This window comes from Candoia aspera, chromosome 6, assembly GCF_035149785.1.
Source record: "Candoia aspera isolate rCanAsp1 chromosome 6, rCanAsp1.hap2, whole genome shotgun sequence".
Taxonomy (NCBI): Eukaryota; Metazoa; Chordata; class Lepidosauria; order Squamata; family Boidae; genus Candoia; species Candoia aspera.
Window position 1 is genome coordinate 36,604,267 of NC_086158.1, and position 18,811 is coordinate 36,623,077.

At 37.8% G+C, this 18,811-nt stretch overlaps 1 protein-coding gene across 2 annotated transcripts in view; it reads left to right on the forward strand.

The window, feature by feature from the left end:
• PIK3CB (phosphatidylinositol-4,5-bisphosphate 3-kinase catalytic subunit beta) overlaps positions 1-5,963 on the forward strand; it is a 92,933-nt gene extending 86,970 nt beyond the window's left edge. For both annotated transcript variants that reach the window (XM_063306721.1, XM_063306723.1), the window contains 4 exons: positions 206-329; positions 1,883-2,028; positions 3,324-3,456; positions 4,858-5,963. In XM_063306721.1, coding sequence (XP_063162791.1) covers positions 206-329; positions 1,883-2,028; positions 3,324-3,456; positions 4,858-4,995 — 541 coding nt within the window. In that variant the 3' untranslated portion in view covers positions 4,996-5,963. The remainder of the gene's footprint in view (positions 1-205; positions 330-1,882; positions 2,029-3,323; positions 3,457-4,857) is intronic.
• Positions 5,964-18,811: the final 12,848 nt, after the last annotated feature.

Consider the following 18,811-nt stretch of genomic DNA (forward strand, 5'->3'; position numbering starts at 1 on the left):
AGGTCACAAATTGGTGGAAGTAATTCCAGAGTTCCTTCTGCATTTCCCATTCCATTTTGCAAGATTTTTTCATGATACTGTGCTTGGAATTATTTGGGAGGGAAAACTAAATGAGTCTCAGCTCTGTAATTTAAGCATATATGGTATAAAATGATAAATATCTGGTTCAAGGATATTTATAAACATAATTGTCTTTCCAACTCAGAGAGGATTTGGATCAAGCCATTGAGGCATTCACTTTGTCTTGTGCTGGCTACTGTGTAGCTACTTACGTCCTGGGCATTGGAGACAGGCACAGTGACAATATCATGGTCAGGAAGAATGGTCAGGTAAGAGTCAAGATATGAACAGGGAAGTGTTTGCTGAGAATTTTCCAGAAGACATATTGACTCCCTGAGCTCAGAATGATGATTGCTATACCACTCATTGCCATGTGGCTTTCCAGTGTGTAATGGCCCTAATAGTGTTTTTGTTCAGAAAAAGTTTTTTCACAGCTTATTGTTACCTTCATTCCCATAAAATGTGACACTTCTTATATGGCATTTTCTAATAAAGATAAACCTTCTACATAATAGGAAATGAAACCTTAACCTTAAAAAATACTAGACAACCCGTGACCCACTGGGTCATCGTTTCAGAGATATTTCTTTACCAGATTCCTCAATGCCTTCAACAGTGGCAGGGCTTCTAATGTACTGCCTCCGCTGGAAAAGTTCTTAAAAATTCAGGGAGATATTCAGAGATGTATCTGCCTTCAAAATAGCCCATGTCATTCATACTGAACTGTATAGCACAATCAAACATCAGGAATTGACCACAGGAAATGTTTTATGGCATTTTGTATTATGTCATAAAATGTTTTATAAAATTTTCCAAATTTCAATTCCACTGGAGTCATGAGTCCTGGATTTTTGACACATTCTGTAAGTTAGACCGTTTGAGATATCTTGATTCAAAAATTGTTGGCCTATGATGCACCGTTTTGCCCAATTAAAGGTTACACACAGACAGGAGAGTTTTAGTAGTTTATAGATTTTTAGAGAGGTTTTTGAGTATGCTTGTGCTTTGGGATCATAGACCTTCCTTTGTATTGCACATCTTTTTTGATATGTGACAATAGCTTCTACCTTAGATATATGTGAAGATATATGTGTAGATATATGTGTTGACCTAATAAAAGGCATCATCATAGTGAAGTGAGTGGTCCCCGCTCCAGCTCAGGCCTCTCCTCTCCCCTTTGCTTCCTCATACTAGGTGCCATTCAGGAGTGCCCAAAGTTGTCTTCCTGATTCAGCAATTTTCTTTCTGTGAATAAGCTGTTCCCATCTGTTTTGATTTTCCCCCATGCTACTCAGCAGACATTAAATCATTGTTTTAATTTCATCAAGAAGGATGGCATTAATCAAAAATAGTTAGTGGGATTATGTTTTTTTTTCAGGCAGATATAAACTAGTGAGCAAACCTATTACACTTAGCCAAACATGTATCTGAATACACCTGCCTAAATACAGACCCTTTCCTGGATGAATGCTTCTAATGTCAATATGGACATTAAGAACTGAAGATTAAATATCTCCCTAGACCAGGAGCAAACCTTGTTCTCAATTCTCTTTTTCCTTTCCACCAACTGACCGAACAGCCACTGCATTTCTTCTAGTCAGATCTTCCTCTCCCTGCTAAGGAGAAGTAATTTAATCCCTTAGTGGTGGTTTACTTAAAAAGACACAGATTATTAATTGAAAACATGCAATTAATCATCATCATTGAAGAGATGCAGTTGCATTTCATTGCAGGCTGAATTTGTTTAAGAACAAGATGATAGTGTTTTGTTATGAATAATATGAATATTTTCCCAGAAATAATGGTTTATTCTGTTTCCCAGCTGTTTCATATAGATTTTGGGCATATTCTTGGAAACTTCAAATCCAAATTTGGAATTAAAAGGGAACGAGTCCCTTTCATCCTTACATATGATTTTATTCATGTCATCCAGCAGGGGAAAACTGGAAACACTGAAAAATTTGGCCGGTATGTACTAAACTCATTAGAATAATTTAGTTCTGGTTCACTGTCTTAGATCCCCATGTGATAGAACCGAATTGTTTTTGTACCAAACCTTAGATGACTTGGGGGGGCGGGGCAGGGAACTAAGCAGGGTTAGTATGTAGGAAACCTCCACACTGTAGGCTAGATGTGGAAATTTAAAAAAAAAATCTAGGAGAGCAATGACAAATCTCGTTGCCAAAAAAACTGGACATATTCATGTAGTCACAAACAGTCAAGCTCAACTTGGGAAAGCAGACTTTATATGAAGTCTAGCTTCGTATAAGAAGGAGAACTAATATGATGGACATCATAGAGAAGGTTGTCTTTTGATAGGCATTTTTCTGTACATAGTTCTATTTTGGTTGTTCTATTAATACATCAGATTATCAGAATTTGAATTACTGTTGAATTTTAAGAGAATTCTTGGGGTCTTGGATGTCTGTGTGTGTGTCTGTGTACACATGCAGTCCATTATTTTCCCATATAAAATCTCTTTTGCTCATCACAAAGCCATATACTTGGATACCTTTGAAATAAAGTGTCCTTTTTTATATCGACAACAACAAGGAAAATATTTTCTTCTAGTTGTTAGAATACATACAAAAGTTTGTCATGAATACCCTAGGAACATAAATGAAGGTTGTTGTTGGAACTCAGTGTTAAATGTAGTAGCTACATTGGAGAACTACTTTTTCAAACAATGTCCATTATTCAGTTAGGGGAGATATCATATATATAATGCCTTTAAATTGATATAGAATAATGAATAAACAGCGGTAATATTGGAAAATCTTATCCCTTCTTTTGGGGGGTAGTTTAGAAAATATTGTTTCCAGTTTCCAATAACTGATATCCAGGGTTGCATGAATCCATTCCTGGCATGAGTGTCTGCTGCAGTCACATTTCTGAACCTGAGGAACCTTTATCTATGATTACCCGCTTGTTCCATGTCTGTATGAACCTTTGTCACTCCAGGTGGATTATAATATACAGTTTTATTCTATCAAACAACTAGAATTATTATGCTGTTATATATGCTGTTGCTAAGTAAGATGTAAACCAAACCATTTGCAAATATTTTAAGAATAAATAACCTGTACTTTTTGGCTTGTCCTTTTTCAGAGAGTTACAAAATAAGAACCAGTGATGGTATAAAACATCAACTATCAATGAGGAATCTGTTTTGTTCATATATGTCTTAAACCAGATCAGGCTTCCTGTGCAGTCTGCCTATTTGTATTGTCCTGGTTTACAGTGTCTGCTTTTTTAATGTTAAGGTTCCGCCAATGCTGTGAAGAAGCATACTTGATTCTGCGAAGACATGGCAACCTATTTATCACTCTGTTTGCACTGATGTTAACAGCTGGGCTTCCAGAGCTAACATCTGTTAAAGACATCCAATATCTAAAGGTACACTTCTAATAATATAGTGATCAAGGTAATATGGGAAAACCATGTTCAACTCCCTACTTGTTGATGAAACTCACTTGGTAATTTTCAGCCAGATCTTATGTTCTCAAAGAAAACTGAGGTATAGATTAAATAAATGATAGTTTATTTAGATAGTCTTGTGCATTTTTTATAAATTCTGTTTTAAGCTTTTTCCCACAGTAATTATATATGTGTGCTATTTCTAGATGTCCCCCAGCCCTACCACAATATCCACCTCATCTCCCTAACCCTCCCAAGGTATTGTTGGAAAGCTGGTCCCATCGTGCCTTCTTCATTGAGCATGATGGCTAGACCGGACAGGAATTTGAGTTCAGCAGTATCTGGAAGGCATCATGTTGCCCATTCTTTCTCTTTAGAGACTCTAATTTATTTCTTGGATATATGCACTCTTCTAATAGCCTCCACTGAGCAAGTATGCTTATACATAGTATACATAATACAATTTTGCTTGTTCTTCATCTGAACCCTGAATAACTTTAATAAACAGTGCAAAAATAAACCTCTAAAATGAGAACATCAGTACAAAAAGTGATGAAGTAAATATCTTTTCTTGCTTAAATCATATGCTTTAGAAAGGAATCTATATCTGGAGCTTTTCAGATCCTTTTTACAGAACTGATTCTTACATGAAAGGATTTTTGTTGTTGTTAATTTTGGTGTATAAATAAATATACAATTTATTGAAGAAGAGCATCATCAAACCTTCAGGAGTATTTTGGTATTACATGAAAGTTCTTATGCGTTAAATTTTTTTAGTCCATTTTTGCACCATGAAGTTTCTGGCCATTCGTCTCTGAATTGTGTGTTCTGCTTAATCTTCAGTTGTGAATTGCCAAGTGCAATGGCTTGATTTACAGAGTAAGGTGGGGCAAGCCCCTACAGATAATTTTTTTGATAACGGAAGGGTAAGATCATGATGTTGTAAGTATCAAGAAGTGGGAGGTCCCTGTGGATTTTGTCAAATACCTTCCTACCAATTCATTCATAATTCAAGCACAAGTTCATAGAATACCTCATTCCCAGAGAGGAACCTAAGAAGAAACCTTTGAATTAGTGAAGTGCTAAAGGGTTATTTTGTAAATTAATGGCTTTTGATTGTAAAAGAATTAGAATTCCAGTATAATTCTTGAACAGTTAATCTTGTATGCTTATCATCATAGCTTTCCCTTGAACTGTTTATTGTAATATAAATTCTTTTCATATAAAGTAAAAAATGCTAGCACTATCTCAGATCCTTATTAAGTGCTGCAAACCCATAGAAATTAGCTGGGGAACAACAGATTTGGTCAGTCTGTAAAAAAAAATCTGAAAGTGTAGAGCATATAAGACAAATAACCATGTTATTGTTACTGTTTTTAGGACTCTCTTGCCTTAGGAAAGAGTGAAGAAGAGGCATTAAAACAGTTTAAGCAGAAATTTGATGAAGCACTCAGAGAAAGTTGGACTACTAAAGTGAACTGGATGGCACACACAGTTCGGAAGGATTACAGATCCTAAATGATAGATGAATTTGCACTAACCTTAAAAGTTATCCTGACAATAAAGCATTAAACGTGAAAAAACAAGACTATTTAAAAAGAGACCCAGGAAAATTGCCTGATGGATTCCTGATTATTTTGCACTCTGCTTTGGGAATGTGTCAACAAGATTTTGCAGAATCAGTAATCGCTTCTGCTTGCTTTGCACACTGAACCTTACTACTAAACTTTTATATTGTTTTGATACACTGTAAATATTTGGGACCTTTTATGCTTAGGCAGGGTGCTCAAACTCTGCCTAGATGGTTGAAGATTTCTTGAAGAACTGGTTACTAAACAGCAACAAGTTTTCACGATGCCTTTAATTTTGCTTCAAGTGAACTTTAAATGCAACTATATATCTATATTTTTACTGCCATAAACATACATCCTACTGTACATAACGGCCAGAATATTGCACAGCAAAAAGCTGCTTATTGCTTTCTACTGCTGCCAGAAGAGTGACCTCTATACTAAATAATGGAAAAATGTAAAGAGATTATCCCTTTTACTCTAATGTTGTATAATGTTGTGTCAGTGTCACATTTTAAAAATTATGTGGAGGGGGTATGTTTGAAATAATTTTCAGCTGTTGGAAAATTCTACAAAATTGACTGCTGAATATCTTTTTAAAAATCCACGGCATCTGAAATGTTGGAAAAATGTCAATAAAAGGAGTTAGCCTTTCAGTTTTCCACTGATAGCCGTAACAGTTACATTGTCCATGCCATGTAATCTATGTACATGGAAAACATGAATTAACATGAAACAAAATCTCCTTACAAGATTTATATATCTCTTCCAAAATCTGTGTTTGTCAAAACGAGTTTGTTTGTTTTAATGCTAAAACAGCATTTTTAAAAGGGACTTCAGCGTGAAGTCAAATCCACCCTATGCTGTACTCAGTGTCAAAACATTAAAAAGGAAAAACAGATGAATTTAAAACAGGGAGAATGTCTCAATGGTTCCTGATTCTTTTGCACCTTGCTTTGGAACGCTTCTGCGTTTTTTTGTAAAATCTGTAATTTACAGATTTTTTGTAAAATCTGTAATCACTCCCACTGACTCTGCATGCTGTGATACTGTTTGCGATAAAAGCATCTTCCCTGGATGTTTGTGTTCAGCCTTAAAATGACTGTGATTGAGAAACTGGAATACTTTAATTTATGAAACGAGGTACCCTGCTTTAAGGTGCTTAAAAGAACAGTTAAAATTAAAAGTGCAATAGAATTTGTTGGTTTAAAGATGTAACATGAAAAATTTTAAAACAGTGGCGAAATTGACTTGTAACAACCTCTTGCTCACCAAAGAACCTGGTAGCTTTTAATTTCAGTGGTGATTGAATAAACATAATCATGATCAAAATAATGATTTTAAACAGGAATTGCATTAAAGACTTATGCTTTATCGAAGGTTTCTGTTTCTCTAAACAACGTTGTGAATAATGAATGTACTTCTTAGATGTTTAAATTCTTGTTAAAATGTTAAGGGTCAAATACTGATGGAGAATAATACAAGTATGTAGCTAAATTGCAAAATATATTGTAGTAGTAACAAGCTTTCAGTCTGAAGTGATTGTTACAGAAGTGTGCAAGAAAGATACTCAGTTACCCGATTAATTTTCGTTATTGAAAGGTCAGTGTTGTCTTCATTTTCAGTTCATTGCTTTAAATAATCTTATTTCTGTTAATTTTAAAAGAAGACAAAATGTTGCTACCTACGACTATGGAATGTTTTGAATTGTGTGAGTTTTTAATATATTATACTATTTTCCATCTACTTCACCCCCCATCCCCAGCTTTGTGCCTGCTGAAATTCAGACACAGAGAAAGTCAGTTTTTTAATCCATTTCCATGCATTTTGCCTTGGGTATCGATGGAAGGCTGTTGTCATGCGCTGCCTACCTCCGAGTAACACACAGACACTGATTCCGTTGAAGCAGGCTCTGGTTTATTCGTAGTGTAGATACAGTAGTAGAAAAAAGCTGAGAGTGACAGGAGCGCGCCAGTGGGGATGTCGTTGGGCGGCGCGGGGGACATCAACGACTGAAGCATGGTCCGGAGTTCCTTCAGTTGGGTCTCCATGGCCGCGAGTCTAGCTTGTGCGTCCCCGTCCGCGATCCGCGCCGCCGCTGGGGCCGGTTCCATCGGTGTGTCGGCGGGGGTGGGTCACCGGTGGGGTTCAGGCCCTCCCGACCGTTGGTCCGCTTCCTCTGCCGTCGGCTGGGTTGCTTCTTCGTCCTCCCCCGTGCTTACCGCCGTTGGGCTGCCGCTCCACGCCCGTGGCTGGGGTGCGATGTGGGGCGCGGGGTTCTCCGCTGGTCTCGGGAGGTATGTTGCTCCCTCCCGTGGCCGGGTTGCCTCCGTCGCCATCTCCCCTTGGGGTTGGAGCTGAGGCTCGGGTTGGGCCGGGTGGGCGTCCATGGCTCCGGGAGTCCGCGGTGCCTCTGGCCTCGATCGGTCCTCCTCTGCTTCTTGCCGTGCGGCTCGCCCCCCTTGTCCGCGTCGCGCCGGCCTCATGGTTCCTGGTCTTCTCGCCGTCTACTCCCGCGGCTCGTTGTCGTCCGGTGGGGCTCGGCGAGGCTGAGTTTATGACACTCAGCTTTATGTCATGCGCTGCCTACCTCTGAGTAACACACACACTGATTCCGTTGAAGCAGGCTCTGGTTTATTCGTAGTGTAGATACAGTAGTAGAAAAAAGCTGAGAGTGACAGGAGCGCGCCGGTGCGGGGTTTAAATACCCCGCGCCGGACAGCGCCCCCTCACTCGCGGTTACGTCACCCCCCCTTTGTCCAACATGCTGTCTTGCCGGTAGGTGAGGGGTTGCGAGGCCCCGCTGGCGCTTCGGGATCACCCATCATCGGTTTCCCTATTCCTCCGGTGATTGCTGTCAGCTGGGCGATCTCCGTTGCGCTAGCGCTAACAGCTTGGGTGTGCCTCGCGATCCGCTTAGCCATTGTATCTTGTTCTTTAGTCTTTGTAAGTTGATGGCTACTTATCTTGAGCCCCTTCCCCTGTTTCCTTGTTATTGTCATGTGTGCCATTGTGCTGATGTCTTCAGCTCAACGGCACTCATGACAGCTGTCTGCTCTTCTCTCACTTGTGACCGTTTTATGGTATATCCTTCTGGTGTGAAATGTTTAAGGCTTAGTTATACAAAAAATCAAGCCTACCAAAGTTAGCTAGGACAAAGTCCCTTATCCTATAGAGTTCATTTGATTCCTGTCACTTTTATTACTCTCTCACCATCCTCCCTTTAACTTATACAGCCCATTGCTATGTATGTTAGGTGTTTTCATAGAAATAGAAGAAGTGCAAGTTAAAACAACAGTGAATTTTTCATTTGGAATTCATCAGTTGAATTTATTTGGTTTTGTAATTGAAATGAATGAGATTCATTCTTTTAGATTATTAAAATGAATGCACATCTGCATGTGTCTAGCAACTGTGCTTTTCTGAAGCCTCCTTGTTTTGATATTTGTCATATACAGTAGCTAACACACACTGTATATTGCATGGGATCAAAAAAAATAGTATCTGTTCTACCAATGATTGCAGGTGCTAAAGGAAGTGCTATTATCATCAGTAAATATGAAGATGCTCTCCAGTTTTGCTCAACTCCTGGTGGATACATTAGCACATTCATGCAGTTTTCATAGCAACAGTGTGGAAGTGCTTTGTCATTACCTTTTTCCTGGATGCTGCTTCAATTTTCCAGTCCAGCCTACAGCCCTGGAATTCCCTAGGACATGGTTAGCATTTTTCCATGCAGTCAGCAGAAGTTGAACCCAAATTGACATTTAACTAACTGATGCTAGATACTAAGTAGAAATAATGGTTCTCATCTTTTTACTTATAAATACACAAATGGAAGAGCTCCTTTGGATTTTTCTTTTCTCATTCTCTTTGCAAACACAATCTTGGAACCAGATCATTTACACTTTATCGGTACAAAAAGGGAGATGCAAAAGAATGCAAACTACTGAACCATTGACTGAATCCTCATGCAAGCAAACGAAGAAGAATGAAGCCATGCGTGAAGAGTGAAATGCCAAATGAACAGGCAAATTTCAGAAAAAGTAGAAAGGTATAATGTTAGCTAACATAAGATGTGGAAAGAGTCAAAGAATATAAAAAAGATTTGTCTTTGCTTTATTGACTACCTGGGGGTGTCTTTGTGTATATCATGACAATGTGAAATATAATAAAGTTAATAGATTATGCCACTATATTTGATTCTTCAAAGAAACCTTTACAATGAATGAAACGCTATTGAATTCGGAAAATGAGTGGTTCCGAATGGGAAAGGAGGGTGAGAGAAGGCTGCATGTTATCCCTATATGTTTAACTTACGCAGTGACCATATAGAAATGGCAATGTTAGAAGCAATGTCAGCTGGAATTAAAATAGGTCAAACACAATCTGAGATGTGCAGATTACAGTGTTGTTTTCTGAAATGTATAGGCTGTCCCATCAGTCACAACTCTGGGCAGTTTACAAACTACAGCAGTACAAACAAAGGTACACATTGCCTAAAAGGGATGAAAATCTGGAAAAAACAGCAACCATCTAATAGACCCAAAACATCACAGAAGAGGTCTATCACCCACTCTGTCCCAGGGCCTCAGGGAAGAGCCAGGTTTTAAGTACCTATTTAAATAGGGCAAGAGTGGGAGCTGTACAAACCTTGGGGAGAGTGGTGTTCCAGAAGTTATCACCCTAAGAGAGGTGCCCTGCTTCCTGGGTCCCCTAAGGTGACACTCCGCACAGTCAACACTGACTGCAACTGGCCACAAAGGACGAGAATTGCTAGAATACTGTGTTCCCCACTCCTAATCCCTACAGGCCATCCAGAAGTCAATGCTATCAAAAGGACAGTCTGAATGCTGTCCTTTGTTAGCCAAAAGCAAAGTCTTAGAAAAGCTCATTCTGAATGTAAAAATGAAAAATCCTGATTAATGTTAAAACAAAACTTAACCAGAATCCAGCATGCAAAGTGAACTTTGATGTGACAGCAAAGAACTGGAGTTGGAGACAATTTTGTTTTCTTGGCTCAAAGACAGATTGACAGAGTACTGGAGAAGTAAAAAAAAGATTAATCCTAGGCAGCCCTGATGGACGTAGGCTCATGAGAAGTAAGAACGTTTGTGTGCCAACCACAGAGTAGTTAAAGCAAGGGTATTTCCAGCTCTAAGTTGGGCACTGAGAAAAAGTGAAAGCAGGTGGATACTGGTTTGGAGATGGTTATTAAAAAATACCACAGACTGCAAGAAGAACCAGTCAGTCCTGGGCCAAATAAAGACAAATGTCTCCCTTAAGGCCATCATTAGCAAGCAGAAATTCACAAATCAGGTGTATGATGAACAGATAATACTGTAGAAAAAATGGGAATTTTGAAGGCAACTGAAGAAGGGGAAGAGAACAAACAAGGGTGAATGTTCTTGGATTATCATTGAAGACTGACTGAGATAGTGAATGTTTGTGCATAGAGTCATTAGGGGATGAGCCTGACTCAGTGGCACCCAATTTACTATGGGAAGTTGTCATTAGGTTCAAATGAATGGTTTCATTATTGGGGGGCTTTAGAACTTCAGCTCTGCATTGTACCTGGTTTCCTGGAAATTTTTCTGGTAGTTTAACTTCACTAGTCTTATAACAATACCAGTCATACAATAATCCTCACTAGGCTTACAACATTTTCTCAAAGTTTGGAAAATGCTTTTTGACCTAAATATGATGATCTCTGTATGAAGCAGAGCCCATCAAAGACAATAGTGTGATCTTCCAGTTCACACAAAGATGCTTTACAGTTTAAATAATAAAAGTGTGCATGTAACAAACTGATCAAGGCTGCTAGTCCTCATTGATCCAAGAAACATTATACACCTGACAAGAAATTCACATCAACAATGAACATCAAAGAAATATTTCTCAATGGATATTCCAGAACCAGTCAAGTTTTGAATTGATATAAAGGGGATGAATAGGCCAAAAGCATAAAATGTATACATTTAGGATAAAGTTGCTGGGAGTTGGGTAGCATATAAATTTAATCATTATTAAATGCAATATTTCAATTATATTTCAAGAGTACCTTTATGTCTGCTACTTTCTTACTATTACTGTATCTCTGTATAATTTTTTCTGAAAAGATCCACAAGCATGAGCCAGCTGGAATTTATGACCTGTTTCTTTTTTCCTTTATGATGGATCGATTCTACTACAACATTGAAAATATATCATCTCATGGAGGGTATTGTTTCAAGGGGCAACTGGACCTATAGAATGATGTTGTATTGGACTGGGAAAACTTCTGACCACCGAGAGCATGCAAAATGGGTAGAGGTAAATACTCTTTTCCTGTTTTTCCTAGGTTTGGAGGATAATATGAAAACGTAGTCCAGGGTAACACTACTTTTTTTATGACTTCCTTTATTAAATTAGATAGATAGTATCCTCCCATAGAGATGCTTGTAATAAAAAAAGGCCATATGTTCCTGCTGCGTGTCTGTCCCTTGGTGCCTGCTAACATTCCCTCAGCATGCTACTTCCTGCTCTTTCCCTGCCTACAGACGTTAATCCTCCTGGGTTCAATTAGCTGATATTCCCAGATGCAGGTTAAGTGCCAATGTTTGTGGTAAGCGGTAGAAAAGTTATACTGAGGTTTGCACTATAAATAGAATCAGAAATGTATGTTCATTGTTGCTCGCATATGCCTAAAATGTAGCTATGAGAAGGCTTCCTTAATCTATAACCATGTACGTACGAGAATTGCTGATGCATCATGTGCTTCAGTGGAGCTCCATCAGCCCTAGGAGGCAAAAGCAGTAGAAGATTCTAAACGGCAAAGGCTATAGATGGCTGCCTCCATATATAATCTAGATCCTATGTATTATATACTTAGCTTTTAACCAACTTTCATATGACTCCGGATTACCCAAATTTGCTTAGAAAATGTGCAAAGCAGATGGAGTCTATATATTTGACTTTTCCCCTATTCCTTTCAATATAATCTCCATACAAGCACAGTTTATTAATGGTTTAAAATTTTAATAAAACTTTAATACCCAGAAGATTTCTTATAACAGCTAATGAGTATTAATATACTAGCTTGACTTGCCAAGTTCCTGGTCATATGACCTCGTTCTTCTCAACTAATAATATCTGCCTTTAAATGTAGCATGGAGAATAGTAGCCACCTGTTACAATTTCACCAACTAACCCTAATAGCTATTTGGTAGGAAAACTATTAACTTCCTGCTCTAATATAGCAAGCATATACATATAATATACAAATCTATTACTCTGACTTTGCCTCCATGCAGTCATGGTAAGAAATTAAAAGACCTGTAGAGATACATTTTCTAATGTTGTTGTGAGGTTACAAAATCTGACACCAAACAAGGCTTTGTAGATATTTCTGAAGCACACTTTTTACATACATGATGGTCTTGGGGTAACCCAGAAGCTGAGCAGCATGAGGAGTGCCCTCCCCTATCATAATGGTCCAGCAAGCTATGAGCAATAAAACTGCTTTCAGTATGTAGCATATTGCATACACTGCAGGCAATGATTTCACATTTGGGGCACATTTTTCCAGAGTGAATCTTCTCCAAGGAAGGTACCTTCTCTTTTGTTGCCTTCAACTTTCTGGAGTCTGTTATTTGCAAGCCTCCTTTCTTGTCTTCCAAAAGAAATTTGTTTTCATTGGGACTGAAAAGCCAAAAGACAGATAAATGATCTGAAGCAAACAAATTATATCAGTTATTTCTGCAAATATGAGGAGATCCAAAATCCAATCTGGGCATCTCAAGTCCGACTCTTGCATAATAGGAGAAAGGGAAAGCCTTTAGCCTAAGACTGAAGTATGGAGCTGACTTTCAGTATTTGGACTACTGAGAGCTATAGGGGACGGGATTAGCTAGGATGGCATAGGTGAAGGCCCCAATCCTCATGAGGGAATGAATATGTCTTGGAAACTGTCCTATAGTTTCAAAACCTATAACCAATAGGGAAGTTTGAAGATTTCTATAACTGGGGCCTCTGGAGTAGACATGCCTCCAATACAGTCACATAATCACAGGCAGAGTAGAAATTTCATTCAATGTTAACTTCCATCAGCTAGAGAATCTGCCCTGCCTTTTGAAAACTAGGGCTTTCAAGGTAAATGTTAGACCCTTGAACTAGCCATCCCTCCTCCTCCCAGTACTCAAAAATTATTCTGTAGGATTTGGAACCAGTCAAAGCAGAATGGAAAGATGTAGGGTAAAATGGAAGTCTATAGGCACCACTCTAACCCTGAAGGGTACTCAATACAGGAAATTTGGATTTCAGCTTCCACTGACAATTTTTTACCATGAAATCCTGGATATGTTTACTCAAAATAATGTTCATTTAGTAAACTGTATTCTCAACAATTCCTTAGTGTATGGTGACATATGGCTAGCTTAGCTGATCTTAGAAGTTAAGTAGGTTGGAACCCTATTAGTACTTGAATGGTACCGCAGACTACGGTTGATAGTGAAAAAAAAGCAATGGCAAACCACTTTTGAAATGCTGCCAAGAGAACTCCATGCATGCAGTCACTAGGAGCCGTGCTGACTTAGAGGATGTATTCTTATTTCTGTCATTAATTTAGTAAAATCTACTCATAAGTAAATGAATAAATCAGCCTCAGTCTCTAATAAGGCAACCAGATCTGAGCTGCAAAAATCTGGTTGACAGTTAGATGTCAGCAAAAAGTTAGAATTTTATGTTTGTTGTTTAGTCGCTTCCAACTCTTTGTGACTTCATGGATCAGCCCACGCCAAAGCTTCCTGTCGGTTATCAACACCCCCAGCTCCCCCAGGGACGAGTCTGTCACCTCTAGAATATCATCCATCCACCTTGCCCTTGGTCGGCCCCTCTTCCTTTTGCCTTCCGCTCTCCCTAGCATCAGCATCTTCTCCAGGGTGTCCTGTCTTCTCATTATGTGGCCAAAGTATTTCAGTTTTGCCTTTAATATTATTCCCTCAAGTCTGGCTTTATTTCCTGGAGTATGGACTGGTTTGCTCTTCTTGCAGTCCAAGGCACTCTCAGAATAAGTCTATTCAATTAATCTACTTTTCTAGTTTCGTATGGTATACTGGACCATAAACTAACAACACAGTCTAGGTTTTACACAAAAGGTGCAGATTTGGTTGGCCTTCCATGCCTCTGACAAATACTCTGAATACAGAGAACCTCAAATTATATTTATTTATGTACAATTTGATAATACAAGATGAAGTACAAATCTTATTTGTCTTAGATGACAAATTGGAGAGATATTAATTTCTTAAAGGGACTCTTCAAAGATTTGTATTAAGCTTTACAACTGGCCAGGAAATAAAACCATGATTACTTTTGCATAATACACAAAGTGTGGTTGGCTAGTTTGTAGTTCAATATATTATGTAAACTCAGCCAACTGAATTACTTCAATAAGTCATGGTTAAATAAACCATTGATTAAAGTGTGTGCAAACTGAGCATATGTCTTGTGCCTTTAACATCAGCTTGATATGTGTTCATCTACAGGTGAAGCCTTTAAAATTACTTGCAAGAACCTCCTGATAATGCTCCCTTCTTTACACCTATTGTACAAAGTTTCTTTAACATTTATTCAAGTTACAGTACAACAATTCACAATTCAAATGCTGTTTTAATCTATCAAAATATCAATTACCTTTTTCCAGTTTATTATTCTTTCTATTACAGGTCTAATGGTAATTTACTACTTTTGTGAAAGAAAAAAAAATCAGTAAGAAAAAACCCTTACATGATATTATTTGAATGTCCAGAAAAGAAACGCAGTCTGACAAACTTCTTCTTAAGGAGATGCCCATCCTTTTCCTTCCAAGGTTTTGCATTTCCTCTGCTTTCCTCTTTATTTGCTCTCTGTGCCTTCCTGGAATTCTGACCTACCACAACAACAGAGCAGGATGTAAAAGGAGGCTGAATAATATGAACTCTCACAGGACCCACGGGCTCTCCTAATCTGACCGGCAAATAAGGTTCCATGCAGTAACCATAAAGCTTATGAATCAAAGCCACAAAAGCACTACTAACCTGAAGGCATCTCTGTAAAGTTCTGCGCCTGGGCGAAGAAAACCCTTGCTTCATAGAACCTTGTAGAAGAAAGACAATGAGATGGCTGGATGCATTTTTCTCTGAATTCAGTAAATAGTGAGCAACGGTGATCACAAAGTGGAAAAAATAACTTTAGACTTTCAGGATATTGCAGAGCACAAAAGAGTTCCTAAAGAAGTGATGGGGGCCTTGCCTCTAGGTAGAGGAAGAGAAGGAAAGTCAGTTCTTGTAGCAAGCACGCAAATGCAGAGGTGAAATACAGCAGAAGGATGTAAATATTTTCTTTCACCTTTTGGAAAATCAACTGATTAATCTTCATTTCCACATCACGCCACTGTGTCTCCAAGAAAGATCCTTTAGACTGCTCTAATTGCATTAGCCTCTCTGCTCTCCATTTTGTATTTTAATAATTGTATTTAATTTGGGCCTGATAGACCCACCTAGCAGATAAAATTTGGTCTTGGCCATCAGCAAGTAGCTCTGGCTCATCCTGATAATTTGTTAGATTTGGAATCATTTCCAATAATTACTCTTCATTTGAACAGCAAATTATGTAGATCAGCACTCTTATTTCACTTTATTTTTAAGAAGCTTGTTTAAAAGGATGCATCTGTATGAGAGGCCCAGTCTGGTGAAATCTCTCTGGTGTTATGGGGTCAGATTCTTTTAATTAACATTAATCAAGTTTATCCGCAACAAATTCAGCAAATATCAACAAATACTTGATATACACAGGGAAGGAAGAACAAGGTGTCTTCCAGCCACATCAACTATACAGATTTTTGCAAGATCTAATTCATCTCCATTCTGCAAGATATTATTTATACAAATGATTACTGTATTGGATGAAGTCTGCTTAAGGCTAAAGGAAAATATAAATGGAATAAATAATAAAATAAAATCTCATTATTGCTTTAAAAACCAGGCCTTAGAAACTTCCCTCTGTTTTAGGTCTTCAGTGTATGTACTTCTGCTGTCTCTGATGGATAAGACAGAAAAGCAGTAACAGCTGCGCTTTTAAAACCTACCTTTGCATTTCTATTTCTCTAAGAATCCCATTGAACTTCACAGGACTTACTCCATTGGGTAGTAGAACAAAACACAGTGAGCACAACTCAGCAATTTCTCACAAAGTGCTAGCAGTGATGTCATTTGCCTGAATTCTAGAATAATTGGGGAACTCTCCTTGTTATGGCAATTGTGTAAGATGATAAGGGCTTTGAAGTTGTGCTATTGCTTGCAACAGATTAGCACAAAATAAAAATGAGGAAAATAAGCAAAGTAGTTCTTCAGGGTTACTACTTCATCTTAGCCATTTAAATGGCAAATTGTCCTTGCAAGAATATTTATATTTATGGTTAAAAGCTAAAGTTTGTATTTTAGTTGGCTAAATTTGTTTGTGAAAAGTCTATGCAGTTAAAAGCTGGAAATCCAACAGAATTTATTTTCAGATAATAAGGCACAGGCTGGCAATTAATCTTGCCCTGTAAGAGTTGATTCAGTGTTTGTTTATATTGTTTGTTCTTTATGGAGTTTTATATCATAGCATTCCCTCTTCTGGTATAAGTAATACAGAAGCAGCATGGACACCCACCCTCTTTCCCCCATTCCCAACACAAAGAGAATCCGAACTTCAGAATTTAACACAAATCCATTTACTCAGGATCGGATTTAGACCTGATAAGGCCCTGCGCTATGAGAAGTGCATCTGGCAAGTATTAACAGAGAATAAGCCTGGGTAACAACTAACATTGACAAGAATGTTGCCAAGATACAAAATGAACCAAAGATGGGACAGGGAAGGGCCCTCTTTGAACAGAAGTTGTAAATGCATGCAGAAACAATGCATATCTTAATCAATCAATGTGCATCATGTGAGCCATAAGAAAAACTTAATTTATGGAGAATTTCATATGTGAAAACTAATGAATGAAAAAAAAAATTGAGAGGCCTCTTCAGATTGTCAAGCCAAAGGTGTAGCTTGCTTAGTTCTGCATTTACTTCTGTGTAACCACATTTAGGCTGCACATGTCAACAAAGCTATCATATTTAAAGCATATGTACCCCTCTTTAATTGAAAAGTCTCTCGGAACTGTTTATATTGGATGTTAAAGACAAGTTAGTCCCTTCCTACAGAGGTATAATCTAAAAGGCTTGAAATAAACAACAGGACATGGAATTAAAGAAGAAAATTCAGATTCCAGTTTTTAATGTTACCTGATTAGCTAGAATAGAAACAACAGGGGTTGAGCAAAGTGGCTTTGGTGTCTCAGTAAAATAAAGTGACTGTTATCTGGTACCATTTGAAAAGTAAGGCCAGTAGTGATAGACTTCAAATAAAGCTAATGGAACAGCTACCAATCTCTTCCTCTATTACAACCTGATGTAAAATATGTGCAGAAGACACATCAATACTTAGATTTCAGTTTTACTTTTATTACTGCTACTATTATACATACAGTATTTATATCTATGTATCTGTAAGATTGTTGTTGTGTAGATATAAGGTTCTGGGTATGAGAGAGGCTGTCATACAAAGGAATGAGGTGTGCAAGGGCTGGGAAATTTCAGATCTTCATGGATCCTCTTGAGTTTTACATAAGATCCACTTGAAACCAATGTCAAATCATACCTATCTGCACAGAATGAACTATTACAATCATAGGTACCACATTTTCTGATGCAAAAACATGGATCCCAAGGGTCTGATCCAAACAATTTATACATGAAACCCAACTCAAACCACTATCAAAACAGAGAACACATTCAATTGCTTGGAATGAGACACAATAATAATAAATTTGATGTTTTTTCTGGTAGACCCTATTGTAAATATAATGAGGTTCCATGTGAACCCACTTTTTACTTCTGATTTTGTGACTAAGAAAGCGTCTATGTCAGAAGAGTGTGTATCTTTCTAATTATTAAATAAAGACAAAAAGGAAGAAAATTGATGAAGTTATGACAAATAAAGGTCTTTTTAATGTGGCCTCATATGCTGTGGTTATTTTATAAGTTTGGATTCCAGAGATGCAGAGATGCATCCAGGAAGACCTTTAAGAGGTGTGGTTTCCTTAATTACTTGATAGAGGTGCCGCTGATGAGTTTATGCTAATGCATCTACAGTGCACAATGAATCTCCTAATTTGACATACTATACTAATTTTTCAGGTAGAAATTCAACAGGTGCACAATATATTCCTTCATAGGTTGATCTGAAAGACTTAACTGCAGAGACCCTGACATGTAAGTTCACCATAGAATACAAGACTGAACATTATATTAATAGTATATATGGCACAGAATATAATACCATGCTCTTTTATCCCAGTGTTACAGTTTTTAAAAATATAGAAATTAGAATGATACTTTGTAGTTATCTTAAGCTGAAAATTGGTTTTCTTTTTAAATATATGCTACTTCAAAACAACAGTCCTGGGCACAGTAATCAGAGTGATCCCTCACTGAATTTGGTAAGACACTTGCCTCTTAATAACCACCTATGAAACAAAGCTTTTAATTTTTCTCTAGGCATAAACAGTTGGACACAGAGAGCAGAGGAGTGGAAGTGCTTGTCTTCTGAAATAATTTCAATCTGCTTGATGGCAATGAAATTTAAAGAAACACCTTTCTCTTTTCACAGATTATTTTAAAAACCTGTGCTCTATTAGAGGCGGATAAAATGTG